The sequence below is a fragment of the Myxocyprinus asiaticus genome, chromosome 42 (genome assembly GCF_019703515.2).
Source record: "Myxocyprinus asiaticus isolate MX2 ecotype Aquarium Trade chromosome 42, UBuf_Myxa_2, whole genome shotgun sequence".
Taxonomy (NCBI): Eukaryota; Metazoa; Chordata; class Actinopteri; order Cypriniformes; family Catostomidae; genus Myxocyprinus; species Myxocyprinus asiaticus.
The window spans coordinates 27,772,303-27,796,587 of NC_059385.1; the positions used below are offsets into that span (position 1 = coordinate 27,772,303).

At 40.9% G+C, this 24,285-nt stretch overlaps 1 protein-coding gene across 1 annotated transcript in view; it reads left to right on the forward strand.

The window, feature by feature from the left end:
• The window catches only part of LOC127432336 (A disintegrin and metalloproteinase with thrombospondin motifs 6-like), a 139,197-nt gene that overhangs the window by 37,069 nt on the left and 77,843 nt on the right, over window positions 1-24,285 (forward strand). The window contains exons 9-11 of the mRNA XM_051683260.1: window positions 635-781; window positions 6,041-6,182; window positions 24,147-24,254. Coding sequence (XP_051539220.1) covers window positions 635-781; window positions 6,041-6,182; window positions 24,147-24,254 — 397 coding nt within the window. The remainder of the gene's footprint in view (window positions 1-634; window positions 782-6,040; window positions 6,183-24,146; window positions 24,255-24,285) is intronic.

The following is a 24,285-nucleotide window of genomic DNA, read 5'->3' on the forward strand; positions in this document are numbered from 1 at the left end:
TCGGTTCACTATGCAGCAACATGAAACTCCCCAAATGGCTTACTCACTCATATGTCTTTATGAAAGTCAATGCTTGCTGCGGGCATGTAAATATTTTGTGGTGCACCGTCCGAATTGAGTCCGGGGCTTTCGGCCTGTTTCTCAAGGGAATCAGCCCATGCACTTAAATGTCTTTTAATATCTCCAGAGCCCGGGGATTTTGAATTTTTTTGACATATTGCCTTCCTAGAACAGTTAAGAATCAGAGTGTATCGAATCTCACTGGTTTATGACACAAATATGAATAAAACTAACAAAGTGCGCAGAGCTCATTGTTCACATGTCCTTGCATGGCGTCACGTGACTCTCCAGTCGGTTAAAAATTTTTGAAAACAATTATTGAACTCATACATGATATGCTGTTTTACAGACATTTACAAGCACTCTCATATCCACAATTCGCAAGACAAGGTAGGATTGGGAAACTAGTTTCATGACACACTCTTTAGGAAACTTAATGGCCAAATTAAAAGTACATTAAAATTGTCATTAATCATGAATATTGCTCCAGCCCTAGCGGAGTGGGCAATCTACCTTACGAACTGTGTGATTGACTTGATTTGTCAAAGCATTGATTTGATTTGTTTTTTGACAGTTTCGGCATGAACCATGATGGAATTGGGAACTCCTGCGGGACCAAAGGGCACGAGACAGCCAAGCTGATGGCAGCCCATATCACGGCCAACACCAACCCGTTCTCCTGGTCAGCCTGCAGCAAGGACTACATCACCAGCTTTCTGGAGTAAGTGAAGCATCACAGTTATGTATCGAAAGGTTTAACAAACCAAATGAAAAGAATCCTCGAAAGCTTTATGGATCTCAGGTCAGGGTTGACGCCATTGTTGGGGGATAACTGACTAAAAGTGACACCACTAACTTCTCGGCAGTCGATGACTCTTTAAATCTTAAAAAAGGACCCAAAAGTATCAACAGCCAATACAACTTGTGTGGCATATTCCAGTCATACAATAGGTTTTGGTGATAACAACCTGAAATTTTAATCATTTCTCTTTCACGAGTGCATGAGAGAAGATTTCGAGAAAAATGTTTGTGCTAAACAACGCATGGTCTTGTTCTTGTACAAGCCTGTTAATGTACTTGATTTCAAAAAGTCAGTTAAAGGCTACTGTAGATGGGACCATGGAAGTGGTAATGTACAAGGCAGACATAGGCTAGTGAATTGTTAGTCTGATGGTAGACGAAAGTAAAGAATAGTGGTTACCATGGCTGTCAAAAAGTTTTCCCGGTGAATGACCTCAGGGAAGAAGATTAACATCAGAGCCATCGTTGGCATCGCAAGCTTTATCATCGTGTGCCAACTTCCCACACCAACACAAAGAAATTGCTTTGGATACACTCCCTGTTGTATAATCACACCGTATCATCTGAGACCATTCTGGATTAAGGTTGAATACTAGCCTTCCTTTTTTGGATTTGCTTAGCATAGAGCAATTAATCAATAATGGCCCTTCTCTGAAATCTCAGGTTGATGTAATCTTTGGCAGTAAAACAGCTCTGCTGTGATAATGCTAGACTGTTATTACCACAACATCCCCCCTCTAGCAGATTGTGGATGTGTGGCTGGATCTTTCCTCTCCAGTAACCAATTTTGGCTGTGGAGTCGACCTCATTTCAGTGTACTTGCTTGTGCACATAGGAGCTTCCATGAAAGAGAGAGGTTTCGGAAAAATAGTTAATAAACTGTTTAGACTACTGTTTGCAGGAGTCATAATTAGAGGCCGATATATCAAACAGGTCAATTAGTCAGCCGGTATTTGGCCATTTTGTGTTAAAATGTTTTTTATTTGGAGTTACTGCAGAAAATTGTTTGTAATTACACTTTTTTGATGCCAAAACAAAGAACTTACACTATAACAAATATGCATGAAAATAGAATTCACATACAGAAATAATAATTACCCCGAAAGTTAAAAAAACACACCCAACTCCCCCCCATGAACCCAGCCCACAGTGCTATCCGATACTAGAAGGAGAAAATGAATATATAAGAGAAACATATTAATCACCAGTTTGAAGAAAAGAAATAAAAGGGGACCAGATTTGATCAAATAACACTATTTTATCCTTTAAGATGTGCCTAATTCTTTCTAAATGTAATGTTTCAGTTAATTCTGTCAGCCACATTTTAAGAGTTGGAACTTCCTTTTTCTTCCAAAACAAAAGAATGAGTTTTTTAGCAGCGATTAGCCCATTCGAAACAAACTGTTGTTGTACCGGTGTAAGTCTCAAAGATTCTTCCAAAATATTGGCTGCCAAATATAATTAATATAGGATCCGGTTCAAAACGTATGTTCAACGTATCCGAAAAGATCTGAAAAATGTTGTTCCAGAAACTTTGTAATTTAGGACACGATACATAACAATGAGACAGGGTGGAATTTAAAAACTGACATTTGTGTATTTGGCCATTTTGAGATTAGTGGAAGAGTTAGAGGCCGCTCACACCGAATTTGTTTTTGCATCCATATGCAGTGTTTTTTTCACTGGTTTTCTATGTAAAAATGCACTAGATGAAAGGAAAGTCCCTTTGAGCCAAGTCAGGTCACTCGACATGGCAGGGTCTAAGGGGTGCCCGGGGGCAACTTCTGATGCTCCCGGACCAACAGCAAAACACGATCAAGATCTTGTCCTAGTACGCCCCTGTCACTCGGTGGCCATGTTCGTAACACCTAAGGGCAGCCTGTGGAACGCTATTTTTTATGGTTACAAAAACTGCTCCTATCTACTTGAATGGGAAGGACTGAAATATCTAAAATGTCTGTCAAGAATACAAGCAAATTACATATTTAAAATCAGCAGTCAAATCTGACAACAATGGCGTAATTTTTACAACTTTTCAATTAGTTTTAGTGAGTTTTGAGTAGAAATTTATTTTAAAAGTAATTTTGGCAATTTTGTTTATGTCTTATATTTGCCGTCCTATTAATTTTGGTATTAAAACGGTCATTTGCCACCCTGCTCCGAGATATAATGCAAATCATTTTTGTTACTCTGAAATTTGTAAGACTTATTGTAGGGTAACTTCCGGTAGTTATTAAATTTCCAATAATCATATATACTGTGTACTATATATATATATATATATATATATATATATATATATATATATATATATATATATATTGTATATTGGCTTAACACAATCATTGTTTTTAATGCTTCAGGAGTCTTCAGTTGCTTCTAAATTTTATCCTAACTTAAGAAAAAATGCAAGAGCAAATTAATTGATAAATCGGGATTTCTTGACAAAAACGGTCACACAGGTTTTTAAATAACTAATGTGATTTTTGAATGAGACCCACTGAGTTTCTGAAGGTCAATTTTTTTTAGCGATTTTCTATTCAGCTATTTGTTTTTGTGCTGAAATATTGTAAATAATTACTCTCTAAATCCCCTTTTATTGCTCGGATATCTGCTCGCTATAATGAGTTTACCCAAGGAAGTTTTGTTGACATGTTAAATAAACATGTCTTTTTTATAAACACCATGTTAAATAAACACCATTTTTGTCTTTCTCTAAAGGAATAAACAGTCTGTGTTTGTGTATTAAAATACAAGGCGACACTTTTAAAACATGTATTTCTCCCCGGCGAGGGGATTGTTCCACCAAACATCATGGGAAATTTTTTTTAAATGTAATGGTTGAAACCAAATACAGCATTGGTTACCCCCCGGGCAAGAGCTCATGTGTTGCTTTTCCTTCCTATGTATTTGGTTTAGTTTTAATTAGATTAGATGTCCAATATTGTGGTGGGAAGCAAGAGATCGCTATTGCAGCAAATACTTCCTGAAGCATGCTCAAAAGAAACCAGATCCATAGGATGCAATTTTTTCTTTTGAGATTAAGGTATGTTTTTGAAACTTGTTTTTTAATTAAACACCATTAACCAATGCTTTCCTGGAATCGTTTTTTTTTTTTTTGTACCTTTTGGGGCTACATATAAATGCCTGAGAAGCAGTCTCCCATTTATGTGTTCCATGGAGTTATTATTATTAGTATTTATCACTGGGGTTTGCAGCAAAACATAAACAAAAAATGTATATATAAATATATGGTATTTGGCCACTTTTGACATTGAGGTAACATTAGCACTTTTTTTCAGTGTAGCTCGATTATAACTAGAATTTAGTATTTTTTCCCTGTAAATGCAAATTATATTTTCATTCTAAATGATCTTGTGTCCATACAGTATATGACTTTATTTGTATAAAGGAACTGCTGTATCAGTATTTTGAACTGCTTCATTGAAACAAAATGTTCAAAAGAACCGATTGTGGAAATGAGTTGGACTTCCCATCACTAATGTCCGACAGAGCTTGTCCTAGAATAGATCCGCCTGCTGTCCAGCTGTATGAAATGTTAGCGTTTATGTTGTTAGCGAGCCCATCCCTCTGAGAAAGGAGAAGCTTATTCCTCGGCACGCTGCTGGAAAAGTTTTATTCCGGCGGACGGCAACAGTGTGGGGCAGACATGTGTCTTAGACATTTGCGCTCGCCAGTACTGGCTCACCAGGAGGGGGAAAAGCATCCGTTACAGAGACGCAGAGAATAAAATAAGATCAACTCTGAACCCAGAATAAACACAGTCCAACATAACATGTCCTGCCTGTTTCTTGGCCTCTTTTTTTGGCTTTATTTTTGTACTTTGTTCACGGCAGACAGAGTAGTGGCCCTTATTTTCTGAGGGTTTCTTGGGAGCGTTCATATTTCAATCTGACTAAACAGACTAAACACAACTCCTGACTGGACTCATGACCTCTGGTACCTTCTGTTTTTTTTTTTTTTTTTTTTACTATTTCAATCCCTTTTGACATTTTATTGGCTCTTCAAAGGATTCCATAGGAGCACCACAGTACCATATAAGTCCAAATCTCAGTGCTTTATGGCCACTGCTTGTCATGTTTCCTGCTTGCTAATTCCCATTCAAGGGATAGTTCACCCAAAAATGACAATTCTGTCATCATTTACAAACCCTCATGTCGTTCAAACCCATGTAACTATTTTTCCTCTTTGGAGCACCAAAGACGATGAAATGAAGATTGTACTGGTAGCTCCTTTCCATGCAATTTTTCATGTGACTCATGCACTATATTCCAAGTCTTCTGAAGCCAAACGACAGCTTTGTGCAATGAACAGGCCAAAATTTAAGTCATTATTCAATGATAATCTTTCCCTCCATCAAGCTGTTCACCGCTGCAAATGTATCATTGAGTCAATGAGCTGAACTCAAGAACCCGAATCAGCCTAATTCTCGAACAGATCATTCAGACCCAACCTGGCCTCAGAATCAGGTTACTATACCTTTTGCAAAATAATTTTTATGTGGCTTGATGTATGTATTGTGGCAGTTTCCTGCTCTGAAGGAAAAGAAAATTTGTTGGATTTATTAAAATATACACCTATCAGCCACAACATTAAAACCACCTGCCTAATATTGTGAAGGTCCCCCTCGTACCACCAAAACAGCACCAGCCCGCATCTCAGAATAGCATTCTGAGATTATATTCTTCTCACCACAATTATACAGAGCGGTTATCTGAGTTACAGACTTTTTCAGTTTGAACCAGTCTGGCCATTCTCTGTTGACCTCTCTCATCAACAAGGCATTTCCATCCACAGAACTGCTGTTCACTGGATGTTTTTTGTTTTTGGGACCATTCTGAGTAAATTCTAGAGACTGTTGTGTGTGAAAATCCCAGGAGATCAGCAGTTACAGAAATACTCAAACCAGCCCATCTGGCACCAACAATCATGCCATGGTCCAAATCACTGAGATCACATTTTCCCCCATTCTGATGGTTGATGTGAACATTAACTGAAGCTCCTGACCCGTATCTGCATGATTTTATGCACTGCTGCCACACGATTGGCTGATTAGATAATTTCATGGATGATTGTTGGTGCCAGACGGGCTGGTTTGAGTGTTTTGAGTTTGTGAAAGCACAGTGGAGAATCCCATTGAAGGTTTGTTTTTTGACAGTTCAGGTCGGGGAACGTGTCTGGACAATGAGCCTCTGAAACGAGACTTCCTGTACCCCACTGCGGCTCCAGGGCAGGTGTATGATGCAGATGAGCAGTGTCGTTTCCAGTACGGTGCTTCCTCCCGGCAGTGCAAGTATGGGGTAAGACGGCTGCAGCACACTGTCATGCTCTGGGTATGACGTGCTTACGGTGACATTTGGTGGCTTGACCACAAAGTGTGTTTTGCAATTTGGCAAGGAAACTGAGCAGTGCAGCTTAAACCTTAATGGAATTTTCCGGGTCCAATACAAGTTGAGCTCAATCAACAGCATTTGTGGCATAATGTTGATTACCACAAAAATGTATTTCAACTCGTCCCTCCTTTTCTTTAAAAAACAAACAAAAATTGAGGTTCCAGTGAGGCACTTACAATGGAAGTGAATGGGGCCAATTTTTGGAGGGTTTAAAGGAAGAAATGTGACGCTTATAATTTTATAAAAGCACTTACATTAATTCTTCAGTTAAAACTCATGTATTATTTGAGCTGTAAAGTTGTTTAAATTGTAATTTTTACAGACATTTTAGGGTTTAAGGGTGTTGACATTACATCGTCATGGCAACGAAGTTGTAAAACTGGCTATAATTACACAGATAAGCTTAGAAAGTGATTTTATAACACTAAAAGCATGTTTACACGCATATTCTTTATGTCTTGTGGCTATACTTTTTAAACAGTGAGTATTTTAACATAAAAAAATTGGTCCCCTTTCATTTCCATTGTAAGTGCCTCATTGTAACCCAGATTTGTGCTTTTTTTTTTAAGAAAAGGAGGGACGAGTTGAAATGTATTTTTGTGGTAATCAACATTATGCCACAAATGCTGTCGATTGAGCTCAACTCTTATTGAACAAGGAATATTCCTTTAATCATCAATAGCTTTATGCACTGTTTGTGAACTGAATATTAAAAACCAATCATACAGTCAACATACAGTATGTTTAATAGTCACCTACGTGAAGTGGAATTTCTGACCAATCAGATTTCATTGTGGGCAGGGCAACCAATAAAATGTTTTGAACAGACAAACATTTCTGAATAGATAGGATTTAGCGCTTGTCGCTCTGTCACATTGCACTATCACAGTGAAATCTCATTTGTCTAAGATCCTGCTCCTCATAGATGTACAGTATATTAAAGGAATAGTTCACCCAAAATGAGAAGCTGTTATAATTGACTCACCACCATATTGTTCGAAACCTGAGATTCTGTTACTTCATGCAGCAAGTGTGGACAGAAGGATTACTTGTTGCTGGAAACTGGCGATGCCACAGTGTAATACAGTCAGTACACATCAAATGCAATCAAAAACTTGATGCTCTACCTGCAAGTACTTTGTGTGTATGTAAATACTGAGGGCAGATACTAATAACAATGGATGATTTAGAAGGTGGTTTGGACTCAAGACTTCTGCTTAAAGAACTCAAAGGACACATGATGCCAGAGGTCAAACAGTTATTTTTACTACTGAACCAGAGAAGACAAGCCAAAGGACATGATGTGATCTGCAGGAAACAGAAGAAATCTTTGATATACGGAGCAAAATTATGGAGCGCTGGTGTCTCATTTGGACTTGTAAAGTCAATATCGTGTTTAAGTTTTTATAACATTGTCCCTGATTGTGAGGAAATCTTGAAAGCTTTGTGAAAAATGGATGATAGCAATCTACTGAGATTATTTTCACTTCTTTTTGAGGAACAGAAGTGAGGCTGCCAATTTGACATTCCCTTGTAGTAGGTCACATGGCGTTGTCGAAATCAAAAGTCATTGTTTTATAAGCACCTGAGAGGATCCTCATCCACAATTGTTATTATCGTTAACGAAAACTAAGACAAAAACTAAATGAAAATATTTTCCTTTACTAAAATAAAAATAAAAACTTAAATTGGAAAAGCTGAAACTTGTTGGACACATGGTGTTATCGAAATTAAAGATCATTGTTTTATTAGCACCTGAGACTATCGTAAACGAAAACTAAAGAGAAAACTTAATGATTTTTTTTTTTTTTTTACTGAAATAAAAATAAAACTAACATCACAAGAGCTGAAACTAAACCAAAATTCATTTTCATGACTCCAAAACCAAATAAATAAAAATGCACATTTATTTAAGTTAAAATTTTCAAAATGTGAAACTTTTACAACCTGACTTCGTTTAAAATGAAAATACCACTGAAGAATGATAAGAGTAGATGGCCCTGTGAAATTTAAAGGGACTGTTCACCCCAAAATGAAAATTCTGTCATAATTTGCTCACCCTCATGCTGTTACAAACCTGTATGACTTTCTCTCTTCCCTGGAACACAAATGGAGATGTTAGTCCCTCCATTCTCTTTCATTGTATGCAATGAACTAATGAAAACCGAGTGAAAACTAACATAAAACGAAAACTGGACAAAATTAAAATTAAGGATCAAATTGAAAATAAAATAGAAACTAAATTCAAAACTAAAAATAACCCTGGTTGGCACACATATCTTTCAACAAAAGCCACTACTTGAGGTTTGTTTCTTTGTCTGCTGATTTTTGGAAATCATAATGATTTTCCCAAAAGAATAACAATCTTAAGTAACTAAACTGACACTGAAGAAAAAAAAAAAAAACAGGCAGCCAGGAAAACTAATGAACAATAAGGAATGGCGCTCTGCTTAGTACAAATATCTGGCTTTGCTTTCTGCACCAGAAAAGAATTAAATTACCCGAGATTACAGAGTTCTTTTGTTTCATTGAGAGATATATCCGACAGTGGATGAATGCAAGCCAGAAAGAGAACCCTGTAATTTCTCTCTTAAGCTCATAACTGTGGGATACATCAGCATGGAAGACAGTCAAGTAGAGAAGCCTCGCATTCTCTTGGCTTACATTTAATTCTGGGTGTTTCGTCAGTGGATTCTGACAATCTTTTTTTTCTGCCAACCATCTGTTTAATACATGCCTTTGGATAATGATAACCACACAAATGGACCAAAAGCTTGCATTTGTTTTGAAAAAAACTGTTACAGAGAGATAAATACACACCCAGGGGGTGGATGAAAAATTAGAGACCTAAAAATATATCAATTTCAAAGACCTAATAAGGAGTTGGGCCAACTTTTGCCATGAGCACAGCTTCAATCCTTCTTGGAATGCTGCCATACAAGTGTGAGATATACAACTGTGCGGAGTTGGATTTTACCCTTTTTTTCATGAAAAAACCCTTGAGCCTGGGGGTCTTTAGGGATGAAGGGGGTGGAAATCTGTTTCTAGATCTATTTCCAGAACTTCCTATAAAGGTTCAATGATGTTTAGATCTAGTGACTGGGAAGGATGTGGAAAGCTTTAGACTTTATCCCGATGTTTATGAAACCAATCATGAATTTGGAATCAATTTGCAGCATATATGGGGGCATTATCACCCTGAAATATGGGAAGATTATAAAGGAAAAGCTTTTGCAGAACTAGTGTTCATTTTTACATTGTTGTTTTTGTCATAGTTTTAGTCTTTGGTCTAAAATGTCCTTAAATTTAACATACATTTCATCAATTCATTTTCATAATTCAGATGAAAATAACAGATTTTAGCTACAAAAATGTGTCAAACTGTAACAGACCAGACCTTAACAAAATATTTGACTATTCTGAAAATGTGTAAACATTAACTTAAACTCGTATCATACATATAAAAGATAAAGTAAAATGTGAGAACTTTCCATGTTGTGAAAACCTGAGCTCCTGAAATAATAACATATATGAGTATGCTGAAGTATAAGCTATTGTTAATGTATTCTGTATGCTTTAGAGACTTCTTCATGCTTTAACTTTCCATATTTAAGACATTTTATTTTTACTGAAACGCATACCAAATAGCATGTAACTTAATTCATCTCTTCATTGTCTGTGCAGATTTAGGTAATATTACATTTACAGTATGTTGTGAAGATAGCTGATTAATTTATTTAAAAAATAGAAAGAAAATTGCAACACTCCCATTAATCCACAAAAAGAGGATTTTTAGCCGAGATATCTAAAATGTTTTTCATTTTTTTAATTAAACTAATTTAAGTTAGACTAAAGTTCATATTTTTCGTCGTTGTTAGCGTTGATGATGTAAAAAAATAAAAAAATAATAATAATTTTGTCAGTAATTTATTTGATGAGATTAGCACTGAGCAGAACAAGGGACACTTAATATGTTAAAATGGTTATACTGACATTTGTAGTTGACATTTAGTGGTGTTTTCTAAGGCAAGCATCATTATTATTACATTAGATAAGATTAAACTTTGAAGTCATTGTGTAGAGTACATGTAGAGATCTGATGAAATACAGTAATTATTGCTCATACTTAGTATTTGGGATTTAAACAAACCATTAACCTTAAGTATTCCTGATTAGTTAGACACAAAAATCTGTTAGATTTACTGTACATTGAAGCAGGGAACCGAAAAAATCTAGTCAAATCTAGAGACCAGGGCCCGTATTCACAAAGATTTTTATGTTTCCACAAGGAGTTCTCCAATGAGAGTTCCTAGCTAAGAGTTTTTGCTTAAAAGCTATTCACAAAACTGCTTAGAGCAAGTTTTACTAAGGAAATCTTAATGTAAGAGAAAAGCAGAGTTGACCTCGTTGCTATGGTTGATGTCACATTTTATGAGCGCACTCTTTTAAATTGCCCAAAGTGGTTGGTAGACAGGGAAGCGCTATTTCTCAGCAAATTCCTCATAGACAGATAGCGGGATTTACAGTTGTGCTCAAAAGTTTGCATACCCTGGCAGAAATTGTGAAATTTTGGCATTGATTTTGAAAATATGACTGATCATGCAAAAAAACTGTCTTTTATTTAAGGATAGTGATCAGCCATTTATTATCACATAGTTGTTTGGCTCCTTTTTAAATCATAATGCTAACAGAAATCACGTAAATGGCCCTGATCAAAAGTTTACATACCCTTGAATGTTTGGCCTTGTTACAGACACACAAGGTGACACACACAGGTTTAAATGGCAATTAAAGGTTAATTTCCTACACCTGTGGCTTTTTAAATTGCAATTAGTGTCTGTGCATAAATAGTCTAAATAGTATAAAAAGAGTTTGTTAGTTCTCACATGGATGCACTGAGCAGGCTAAATACTGAGCTATGTGGAGCAGAAAAGAACTGTCAATAGACATGTGTAACAAGGTAATGGAACTTTATAAAGATGGAAAAGGATATAAAAAGATATCCAAAGCCTTGAAAATGCCAGTCAATACTGTTTAATCTCTTATTAAGAAGTGGAAAATTTGGGGCCTGGGTAGCTCAGTGGTAAAGACGCTAGCTACCACCCCTGGAGTTCGCTAGTTCGCTAGTTTGAATCCCAGGACCTGCTGAGTGACTCCAGCCATGTCTCCTAAGCAACCAAATTGGCCCAGTTGCTAGGGAGGGTAGAGTCACATGGGGTAACCTCCTCGTGATTGCTATAATGTGGTTCATTTTCGGTGGGGCGCGTGGTGAGTTGAGCGTGGTTGCCGCGGTGGATGGCGTGAAACCTCCACACCTATGTCTCTGTGGCAACGCGCTCAACAAGCCACGTGATAAGATGCGTGGGTTGATGATCTCAGACGCAGAGGCAACTGGGACTGAGGCGAATCAATATGCGACCACGAGGACTTAAAAGCACATTAGGAGAAAAAAAAAAAAAAAGTGGAAAATTCGGGGATCTCTTGATACCAAGCCAAGGTCAGGTAGACCAAGAAAGATTTCAGCCACAACTGCCAGAAGAATTGTTCGGGATACAAAGAAAAACCCACAGGTAACCTCAGGAGAAATACAGGCTGCTCTGGAAAAAGACGGTGTGGTTGTTTCAAGGAACACACCACAATTCTTCTGGCAGTTGTGGCTGAAATCTTTCTTGGTCTACCTGACCTTGGCTTGGTATCAAGAGATCCCCGAATTGTCCACTTCTCAATAAGTGATTGAACAGTACTGACTGGCATTTTCAAGGCTTTGGATATCTTTTGATATCCTTTTCCATCTTTATAAAGTTCCATTACCTTGTTACGCAAGTCTTTTAACAGTTCTTTTCTGCTCCCCATGGCTCAGTATTTAGCCTGCTCAGTGCATCCATGTGAGAGCTAACAAACTCATTGACTATTTATACACAGATACTAATTGCAATTTAAAAAGCCACAGGTGTGGGAAATTAACCTTTAATTGCCATTTAAACCTGTGTGTGTCACCTTGTGTGTCTGTAACAAGGCCAAACATTCAAGGGTATGTAAACCTTTGATCAGGGCCATTTGGGTGATTTCTGTTATCATTATGATTTAAAAAGGAGCCAAACAACTATGTGATAATAAATGGCTTCATATGATCACTATCCTTAAATAAAAGACAGTTTTTTTGCATGATCAGTCATATTTTCAAAATCAATGCCAAAATTTCACAATTTCTGCCAGGGTATGCAAACTTTTGAGCACAACTGTATATAACAAATATTAGATAGACAGACAGATAGATATATAGATTTTTTTGGTTGATATGTGTTCATCCTGTGTTAGTGCAATGAAACAAGCGCACGTCCCATCTACTGTATAAACTACACTGCTGAGCCCTGCGATGGCCCTGAATGCCGCCTTTTTTCTCTGAAGTGAACGCGCATCAATAAGAAAACACATTATGAATTGTTGGACGACGTGCGGTTGGAAGAGGGCATATATTGTCTGATAGACGAATGACAGAAATTCCCAATTCATCCGCACTACACAGTTTCATTTTGCCTGTGTCCAGAGAGCGCAAAGCTGTCAAAATTTATATCCAGTGTAATTGGATTGTTTCTGTTCGTGGGAGAGTTAACGGCATCGCTAACTAACTTTGCAATAATGAAAACACCGTGATTTAGATGATACTTTGTATCAAGTCCTCAGGAGGATTTCTAAGCTGTTGTGGGTTTATGAGCTACTTTTAGCATTAAAATGCTTCATGAAGTACTCATGGATGTAAATTTTTTTGAGTTCTAAAATTAGGAGTGACATGCCCTAATTTTTAAGAGTTGCTCCTTAATTTCCGCGTTAGGAGCTACTTTTAGCCTTAAGATTTTTTGTGGATACGGGCCCAGAATATCATAGGTGTCAGTTATATAGTAAATCTTTAAATATTCCTACAACTAAAACTAAAATGTCCCACTAGCTATTTGTCTCAGCCTCAAATATGCTCAAAGATCAGAAACTGCGTGCTTTTAAAATTATGTACTTTAAAACGTGATTAAAAAACACTAATTGTCCCTCTCGGCCTTCCATAGTTCAACACACATTGTGTACAATTGACAGTTTTATGGCCTATTATGTATCTATCTAGTGTTTTAAGTTATTTTAGATCAGGGGTCGGCAACCTTTTTGACATGGAGTGCCATTTTTTATCTTCCTGGTCATTGGCTGTACCAGCCCAGCGAGAGAGGAGCAGGCTATTTTATTTATATGAAGTTTTTCGCACCTGCATTCCAATCTACATCTTGATGTAATCCTTCCTCATGATCACGCAGCTTGATTTCATCAGTTGAATGGGAGACTAAACACTATTAAAGTGTGACAAGACTCGCATTGCACATGCAAGCCATTCACGCATCACAAGCCGATCAACTATTTAGCCCTTTTCGGAGAATCGCACCTGCAAAATCCTAAAACTTTATTTCCAGGTTTAATTTATATTTGAATAGACCCACAATGTGGGTTTATGTTTTCTCTTTTAATCGTTTAATGTAATTTTGAGTGTGCTGCACGAGTCTGTTGGGTATACTGCAGTCTCATCACATTTTAACTTTTTGTTTAGCATACCATTAAGCTCATGAAAACACACTGCGTGATCATGAGGAAGGATTACATCAAGATGTAGTTTGGAAAGCAGGTGCGGAATTTATATAATTAAAATAGTCTACTCCTCTCTCGCCACTGCAGGCGTGTCAGTGATTACCCCTCTGCGTGCCAATGCTGGCACGCATGGCATAGGTTGCCGACCCCTGTTTTAGATGATTGCAGGCTATAAATAGGCTAAAATAGGTGCTTATGAAAAAATGGTTGCAAGATGTTGCTAGACAGGGTTATATACCTAAATATTTAATACTTTCTGCATCTGAATAGACCAACTTAACACAGTTTTTCCAATAGCCCAAGACTGGCATTTTGACTGTTCACGCACAGTCGCAATCGCAAATCGCAGGCGCTCTTCTTGCATGCGTGCACATAAGCATGAGTGCCGGAAAGCAGCCGCCAACAAGACAGCGTATGGGTTAGGAATTGAGTTGGTATTTGCTATTATTAATACTGTAAAAAGACCATAAGATCATAAATGTATATATACAGTATTTCACTTAATATTAAAATGTATTTATGTTTTAGTATCAACTTAATATTGAAGCACTGATACTTCTGACATCACTACAAGATGATAAAAACATTTGGGCTTTACTGAAAATATTTAGGGCTTTAGGAACCGGTAGCCCATCCCTAGCGCCACCCATTTGGCTAAGTATGTAACCACCTAGCAATGCGCTAGCAACCACCCAAATCACTCTAGCAACCACTCTGAGCACCTATCCTAGTGTGGTGGGGCAAGTTTTGCATGTGCAGCCACTCAAATTGTCTTCTGCTCTAGTTTTAAAGTGAAACTTTTCTGTTATATATCTGTTGGTGGGTTCAAATGAACATTTCAAAGTGCCCCTCCCCCCAACAAAAAGCCTTCAAAACTTGGCCTTCATACTGGATTCTCTGCAGAAACACTACTAAATGAAGGAGACAGCGTTTAGTGTGATGTTTAAAAGCGGAGGACAAACAAATAGAGCAATGGCCAGTCATTGGAGTCCTGACTGATCCACTAGCCTTGAAGATCTGTAGAGCACATCTCTAAAGCAGAGGCAGTTACCAATGTCCTTTCCTCACTGACTAAGACCATTTTCTCTTAAAATCTGCAAGTTCCTTCCCTTCCAAACAGAGTAGGCTGACCTTTAATCAGAGTATAAGGTCCTGTCCCACACTTGATGTGGACTTGTGTTCTTGGGGTCTTTGCTTGCGCTCGTCCATGAAGTCCATAAGACCATAGTAGGGTGTCCTATTTGTCATTTTAAGTATCAGGAAGGTGCTTATAAGTTGCTATGCACCCTCAAGCCGCCCTTTTGCCAAGCCCCCACTGGTGGGGACTTCACAGCTATTACCCCACCGTCCATACGGCAAAGTGCTGACTAGGAGGTAGATCGCAAGGGTGCCATTTGGGACAGAGCGTACAATATACAAAATCAAACCACAAAACCACACTTTTCTTTATATAGCACCAAATCTAAAGAATGTCTCCACATGCTAGCATAAGCATGCTCAAGTTATTTGTCCAGACTCTTGGCCTTTAGAGCACTCCACAAATCATTTAAGCTGCAGTAATAGATGAAGAGAGCCTTAAAGGGATAGTTCACCCAAAAATGAAAATTCTGTCATAATTTACTAGTAAATCAGTAAATAATGGCAGAATTTTGGGGTATTCTAGCCCTTTAATTTACAACTCAAACCAGAAGTGGCTCTGAAAACTGTTTGAATAGTAATTACTTTGGTTTTAGTGGAGTTAGCCCATTTTTATCACTACCCTTCAGTCTCAACTTAAACCCATCAGTTCATGGGCCTTGTTGGTCAAGCGTACCCCTCTGACCTTCTCAGCATGGGCATCTTGAATGGGCCAGCAGGAAACCTTATTAAAACCAGCCGCAGAGTTGGAGCATTTGCAACCTGAGAGTGGCAGTTTGCTGCTTTATTTAATCTGGATGGACTGGCAGCTGAGTCTTTTTTTACTGACCTGGGGTCAGTGGTGTTGCTCCATATCATAACTCTTTTTCATGGGGGCACTTCTGTGTCCTGTAAATCCTGTGAAGTTCAGGCTTTAAAGGGAACCTAGTGGACTTTATTGGGAAATCTAATGCAAAGTTCTGCAAAGCTATGCCTGAAATGCACGGAAAGCATTATATCTTCCTACGTTCAACCTTTAGACATCAAAACCTTGTAATATAGGTCTAATAGACTATGTGAAAAGCAGTGCTTTGATACATTTATGTAGACATACAACATAGGTGGCTCTATTTTCATGAAGCGCTAGGCGCAGTGCTACGTGCAATGACACGCGTTGTGTCTAATCCAATTTTTGTGAGAGCTGCCTGTAAGGTAGTTCTAGCATACTTTTACTGTACATACAGGAAGAGTCTCACAATGTGATGTGTTCAAATTAGTGCTGTCATTCGATTAAAATAATTAATCATGATTAATGGCATGACTTTGAAAGTACTAAAATTTGAATCAACATATACTTCTTTTCCTGTCAAAATGCATTTAGTTTTTTCTTAGGAAAGAAAACAAAACAAATTGTAATGATAATGTTTTATTAACATTTCCCTATAGGTTGTGTATTCGTTGCAATGTGCATTAAATCTCTTAACCCCAACCCCATACAATACTAATTGGCCGGTAATGACAAAGTACTTGATTTTTCAAGTCCCATCAGGGTTTTTTAAAAAAAATTTTTATAAAAAAATAGGATTAATGTTCACATCACAAAAGTTATGCCATATTACAACCAGTGTTTAGAACTTATACAGAGCAAAATTAAAATGTCAGAATGAAATGTCAAAATTGGTAAATATGCTAATTGCCTAAAATAATGTGTTAAACATTTAAATTAATCACATGCATTAACACGCTAATTTCGACAGCTCTAGTTCAAATTAATAGTGTGGATTCTGAGAGTTGAATGGATGAGTGGCAAAATGTCATCAACAAACAAATAATAAAGCTCAGATGCTTCTGACATATTTTGTGACCGCCATTTTCTTTTTCCAAAAAAACAAAAGTTTTATTGTGAGTAGTAGTAAAAAAAATAAACTCTGATTGTATATTTTGATTTGTACATTTGTAAATCGATTGTAGATTGTTTAAATATGTAAATTTTGCCAAAATTAGTAGTTGGTCATAGTTGTTTTAACCCTAACCTAACCCTAACCCTAAAGGGGTGGTCACACTACACTTCGCGTACCATTCACTCCCATTCAAACGCATCCGAACGCGGGAGACCGGAAACACAGTCCCATGTGAAGAAACTTCTTACTATGCTTTCTATCGAAAGTTCAAGTTAGGTGAACTCTGACCTGCAAATCCTTACAAAGAGAGGACGCGTGACCAATAGAAGATCGAAACGCCACACGCTGACCTCTTGGCTTAATCCAAAGAATACATATTTTAAAGCTGTGTGTTTTATTGTTGCAGGAAAATGAGCAGACAATATATTTGAACATTTATAATATAACATTATTTGTTATTTGTGATGTATTATTTAATTACACCAGAAGCTCTCCCGCGTTACATCATAAAAAAAATTGCGTGCTCAAAGCCTAGTGTGACCGCCCTTAACCCTAACCTTTCAAAAAAATAAAAAATAAATAAATAAATGTATATATATATATATATATATATATATATATATATATATATATATATATATATATATATATATATATTAGGCATGTAACGATGCACAAATTTCACGATACGATACGATGCATAGCCTCACGATATGATACAATACGATACGAGCACCCACAAATGTTTCGCTCAAACTTATTCAAGGATCTGACATAAATGTCTTTTAAATCATAAATGACACAAAAGTGTCTGACATTGGCAACAAAAAGCAGAGCTCTAAGTAACTTAAACAACAGCACTGCATTTATTTTGTTTTTCATGATTGAGAAAAACTAATATGAACTCACAATTTTCATGTTCCCTATCTGTCACTCACTTGACATTGTGTCGATGTAGTGACACAAGGGGTCGCCCAGTCACAGGCTGACGCGGAAATGATGGACACGCTTTCCCGGGCAGCCGCGAGCGTCAGGCTAGAGTGGAACCCTCCGCTGTCCCCTGAATCCTCGCGGCTCGATGATTGGTTCCTGGGCTCGCAGCACTGCTCACAGCCATGCCCCGCTCCAGTTCCTTTCTTCCCGGAAGTGCACGAGGAGCTGACAAGGTCCTGGGGGGCACCTTTTACTGCCCGGTCCCGATCTTTCAGCACCCCCACACTCACTACCCTCAATGGTGGGGCGGCCAGGGGCTATTCGGCGATTCCCCCAGTGGATAAGGCGCTCGCAGTGCACCTATGCCCACGGAGCGCCGCCACCTGGCGCGGGCGCCCAAAGCTCCCGTCCAAGGCCTGTAGGTTTATGTCGTCCCTGACGGCCAAGGCCTATAGTGCCGCTGGACATGCCACCTCCACCCTGCACGCCATGGCTCTCCTGCAAGTCCACCAAGCCAAGGCGCTAAAGGAACTGCACGAGGGTAGTTCCGCCCCAAATTTGATGCAGGAGCTGTGCTCGGCAACCGACCTCACTCTCTGGGCTACGAAGGTCACGGCGCGGTCTCTCGGGCGGACGATGTCCATCTTGGTGGTCCAGGAGCGCCACCTTTGGCTCAACCTGGTTGAGATGGGAGAGGCCAATAAGGCACGGTTCCTTGCTGCCCCCATTTCCCAGGTTGGCCTATTCGGCGACACCATCGAGGACTTTGCCCAGCAGCTCTCGACGGTGAAGCAGCAGACTATCCGGCACATCCTGCCCCGGCGCAGCTCAAGATCCCCCTGCGGTGACTGCACCGGCTCCACCGCAGCCTGCCCCTTCGGCCCCGCCCTGGCATGGAGCCCACTGCAGGAAGCAGACGCCATTTCACGGCAGGCAGCCAAGAACCCACGAAAGGCTTCGAAGCGCCCCTGAGACGGACAACCCAAGGATGACAAAACCCACTGGCTTGGAGCTGGTAAGCAGACCACTCCATCCCCTGGTGGAGGACCAGGAGGAGACTCTTTTGTTGCCTTTTCATTTAATTTCGCCGCATGCCCAAGTGGCTGTGGTACCCAACAGTTCAGCAAAAGAGCGGTTTCCTCATTTCCTGGGTCACATACCTGGTGTGCACGGCCGTCATCACGACCACCATCCACCTTTCCATTTTGGCAGGTTTGGCGCTCCAGCGGCGGTCGCCTCTCCCCTGCGCACCCAGCTGTGGCACAAATCCGCCCCTGATGTGACAGTCTCCATGGGTCACGAGGACAGGCCTCTTCCTCCCCCGTCACAGGCTGTTCTGGGGGTGGTCACAAGGAGTGCTTTGATGTCCATGAACTCAGCATGGCTACAACATGGCGTGGCACCTCAGGCTCCGCCCTGCTGCGAGGCCCCACTTGCCGGTACGTCCGACGAGATTGTCCCCTTGGTCCCCCTCGCCCGGAACTTGGACGCGTGGCTTGCTCTTTCCAATCTGTCGCGATGGCTGATCCGGACCATCCGACTCGGCTACGCGATTCAGTTCGCCAGGCGTCCGCCCAGGTTCAACGGTATCCACTTCACCTCGGTGAAGGGCGAGAACGCTGCTACCTTGTGTGTGGAGATCGCTATCCTCCTACGGAAGGATGCGATAGAGCCTATCCCTCCGGCCGAGATGAAGAAGGGGTTTTACAGCCCCTACTTCATTGTACCGAAAAAAGGCGGTGGGTTGCGGCCAATCTTGGACCTGCGAGTACTGAACCAGGTTTTGCACAGACTCCCGTTCAAGATGCTGACGCAAAAATGCATCCAATGAGCATCCAGCATCAAGATTGGTTCGCGGCGATAGACCTAAAGGATGCGTACTTCCACGTCTCGATTCTACCTCGACACAGACCCTTCCTGCGGTTTGCATTCGAGGGTCGGGCGTATCAGTACAAGGTCCTCCCTTTCGGCCTGTCCTTGTCCCCTCGCGTCTTCACGAAGGTCGCATAGGCAGCCCTTGCTCTGCTAAGGGAAGTGGGCATTCGCATCCTGAACTATCTCGATGATTGGCTAATCCTAGCTCACTCTCGGGATGTGTTGTGTGCACACAGGGACTCGCACCTCAGCCGACTGGGGCTTTGGGTCAACTGGGAAAAGAGCAAGCTCCTCCCGGTTCAGAGCATCTCTTTTCTCGGTTTGGAGTTGGACTCAGTCTTGTTGACGGCGCACCTCACGAACGAGCGCACACAGTTGGTGCTGACCTGTTTGAAGGCATTCAGACAGAAGACAGCGGTTCCACTGAAACTCTTTCAGAGGCTCCTGGGGCATATGGTATCCTCAGCGGTGGCCATTCCGCTCAAGTTGATGCATATGAGACCGCTTCAGCACTGTCTTCAGACTCGAGTCCCGAGATGGGCATGGCGCCACGGGACACATCGCGTGGCCATCACGCAATCTGTCACTGCCTCTTCAGCCCTTGGACCGACCTCACGTTTCTACGGGCAGGCATTCCCCTAGATCAGGTCTCCAGGCACGTCGTGGTTACGACAGACGCCGCCAAAACGGGCTGGGGCGCTGTATGCAATGGGCACGCAGCCGCCAGCTTAAGGACGGGCCCGTGGCTGTGTTGGCACATCAACTACCTTGAGTTGCTGGCAATTCTGCTCGCCCTGCGGAGGTTTCGGCCATTGATCCAGGGCAAGCATGTGTTAGTTCGGACAGACAACACGGCAATGGTAGCATATGTCAACCGTCAAGGCGGTCTGCGCTCCCGTTGTATGTCACAACTTGCCCGCTGTCTCCTCCTCTGGAGTCAGCAGCACCTCAAGTCGCTGCAAGCTACTCACCTTGAAGGTGTATGTAGCCGCTATAGCGGCACACCACAACACAGTGGACGGTAAGTCCTTAGGGAAGCACGACCTGATCATCAGGTTCCTGAGAGGTGCCAGGAGGTTGAATCCCTCCAGACCGTGCCTCGTTCCCTCATGGGACCTCTCTGTAGTTCTTCAGGGTCTATGGAGAGCCCCCTTTGAGCCCTTGCAGTCAGCTCAGCTTAAGGCACTCACTTTGAAGACTGCCCTCCTGACTGCGCTCGCTTCCATCAAGAGGGTAGGAGACCTGCAAGCGTTCTCTGTCAGCGAAACAGCCTGGAGTTCGGTCCGGGCTACTCTCAGACCCCGACCTGGCTATGTGCCCAAGGTTCCCACGACCCCTTTTAGGGATCAGGTGGTGAACCTGCAAGCGCTGCCCCAGGAGGAGGCAGACCCAGCCCTGATGTTGCTGTGTCCGGTGTGCGCTTTACGCATCTATTTGGATCGCACGCAGCGCTTTAGAGTCTCTGAACAGCTCTTTGTCTGCTTTGGTGGACAGCGGAAAGGAAGCGCTGTCTCCAAGCAGAGGATCGCCCACTGGCTCATTGACGCCATAACAATGGCATATCACGCCCAGGATGTGCCGCCCCCGGTAGGGCTACGAGCCCATTCTACCAGGGGTGTAGCGGCCTCCTGGGCCTTGACCAGTGGCGCCTCTCTAACAGACATTTGCAGAGCAGCGGGCTGGGCAACACCCAACACCTTTGCGAGGTTCTACAATCTCCGGGTGGAACCGGTTTCGTCCCGTGTAGTGGCACGCACAAGCAGGAAAGTCCGGGACAGCTGGCCGGGTGTATCGCTTGTGAGCTGAAGATGTGCGCTGTTTACTCCCAGTAGTGTTCACAAACTGTGTTCCCTGGATGATTTCCTCCGAGCCCTGTGGCAGATGAGTTTGCAGAGAAACTCGCTGCTGGCTCAGTACACATGCTAACTAAGCCCTGTACTGGGGTAGGTGCTCCGCATGTGGTGGTTCCCCGTAGGTAACCCCATGCGACGTATATCTTCTGCTAATTCGTTTCCCTGTTGGTAAACTGTGTCTTCCTTGGGCAGAGTCCCCTCTGCCCCAGTCATCATGCTTGAAGAAACTCCTCCCCCACAGGGTAGGACCTACCATGGGACTTCTCCACATGACATACTTCTGACAAAGCTCGGCAAGACCATGTGATGTATTTCCACTCAAAATACCCCCCCTCCCTCTCTTTGGGTGAGGTGTGATCTCTGCGGTGTCTTCCCCTTGGGAGTGACACCTCCCCAACTAGACCTGGTGGCCCCAGTCGGTTAATTCCTTTTTTCTTTGGGGGGAGGAAAAAAAAGAGGATAAGAGGCCACGACTGGGCTAGTCTGTCTCTATCTTTTGGGCAGTCGACTTGTCCCCAAAGGGCCGTTCGACACTCATAACAGTGTTGGGGGATGTTACGTGTCGGCCTGGTGCGCTGGCTACGAGGCACACAATGGTCTGCACGTCACACACCACCAGTTCACGTAACACAGTTCAACCAGTTGTGGCATTTCGTATAGGGACCCCTAGTGTCACTACATCGACACAACGTCGAGTGAGTGACAGATAGGGAACGTCCTGGTTACTTGCATAACCTCCGTTCCCTGATGGAGGGAATGAGACGTTGTGTCCCTCCTGCCACAACGCTGAACTACCCGCTGAAATGGCTGGGACCTTGTCTCGGCTCCTCAGCACAAAACCTGAATGAGTGGTTGCATACCAGCTCCTTTTATACCCGTATGTCTGGGGGAGTGGTATGCAAATACCACTCGCCAATTTTCATTGGCCTTTTATCAAAGACCAGAGGTGTCTCGGGCTCCCAAGAGTGACCCATAGTGTCACTACATCGACACAATGTCTCGTTCCCTCCATCAGGGAATGGAGGTTACGCAAGTAACCAGGACGTTTTCCTGAGAAAATAAGTTTGTCTACACTAGTCATTTATATTTGTAAATTACTTTTCACAATATACATAGTTTCAAAGACAGCTTTATAGAAAATCATGCCTTGCTGTTTGAAAGCCCCATGTGAACAAGCCCCATTTTTGCCCTCTTCCCCATTTCACTTTGCATGTAAACTTTACCACCATTATTACCAGGTTATTACATGTGCGCAAGTGTTGCCCTCAAAGCTGTTTACATTTTGAAGTCAAAAGCAGATAATTATATTCTCATGTAATTGCGGGTCTCTTACGTTTTTTGAATAAGTTGTTTTTTGATAGTTATGACTCATAACTTATGAACGTCTTGCTGTGCATGTCACGTTCAGTGTTGGCAGGAAGAGGCGGCTGTTAAACTTACTTCTGCTGTTTCTGCCTCACAAATCCACCGATTTGCGCGGTGATATCGGCGTAAATAAAATGACATGCTTCATGTATTGTAGCACCAGGACATGACACTGTTTTTTGGCAAATTCGACAAGCTGTACCGCTACAGAACAATGTACTTTCCATTTGCCATCAATCTTCTGTCTATGTACTCTAAGTGAGCACTCATCGCCACCTCTCACGGGAGGAGACTGTTCCGCAGCTCTCAATGTTGCAATGATTGGTTTTAATTACACTATAATGTTGTACGATACATATGGTATTGCATAGTGAGCGTTGTGTCGTACGATACAATATGATACAATATTTTTTACACCCCTAATATATATATATATATATACAGTATGTATTTTTTTAATCTGTGTTTATGTCTAATTTTCCAGTAAAAAATAACTAAATTTCTTTAAAACAAAAACAATTGACTTAAGAAGCTAAATTGTGTTAATAAGTTTTCAGAGGATATCTTCAAGTAAGTTTATTTTTCTTACCTCATTGGCAACCCCATCTTGTTTTATGCACAAATCTCTCTAAATTAAGTTAGACTTATGCTTAAAACAAGAAAAAATATAATAATAATAATTTGCCAATGGGGTATTGAAATTTGTTTTTTACTAACTAATGTTAACATGTAGAACTTGTATTAGGATATGTTGAAATTAACATTAACCAAGATTAATAAATGCTGAAAAAAACATGTTGGTTCATGTTAACTTATGTAGTTAACCAATGTTAACAAAAAAGAAAAAATCTTATTGTAAAGTGTTAAAGTTTCTGATGCTAGCTCACGTCAAGGAACCGTTCACCTATGAAATACAAAAGGAGATGTTTGACAGAATGTTAAGGACTGACAGCCTCAGTCACCATTCACTTTCATTGTATGAAAAAAAAAAAAGATGCAATGAATACTAACATTCTGCCAAACATCTCCTTTTGTGTTCCACAGATGACAGAAAGTCATATGGTTTTTGAATCAACACGAGGGTGAGAAAATTATGACAGAATTTAAATTTTTCAGTGAACTATCCCTTCAAATCATGTCCATTTCTCAGCTAACTTTTTGGAATTGGTGTATTCTGATCAACTTGCTTTTGCCTTCTTTCCTAGGAAGTGTGTAGAGAGCTCTGGTGCCTTAGCAAAAGTAATCGCTGTGTCACCAACAGTATCCCAGCTGCAGAAGGAACCTTGTGTCAAACCAGTAGCATTGAAAAAGGAGTAAGTAGCTCGACATCTCTTGAATTTCCCA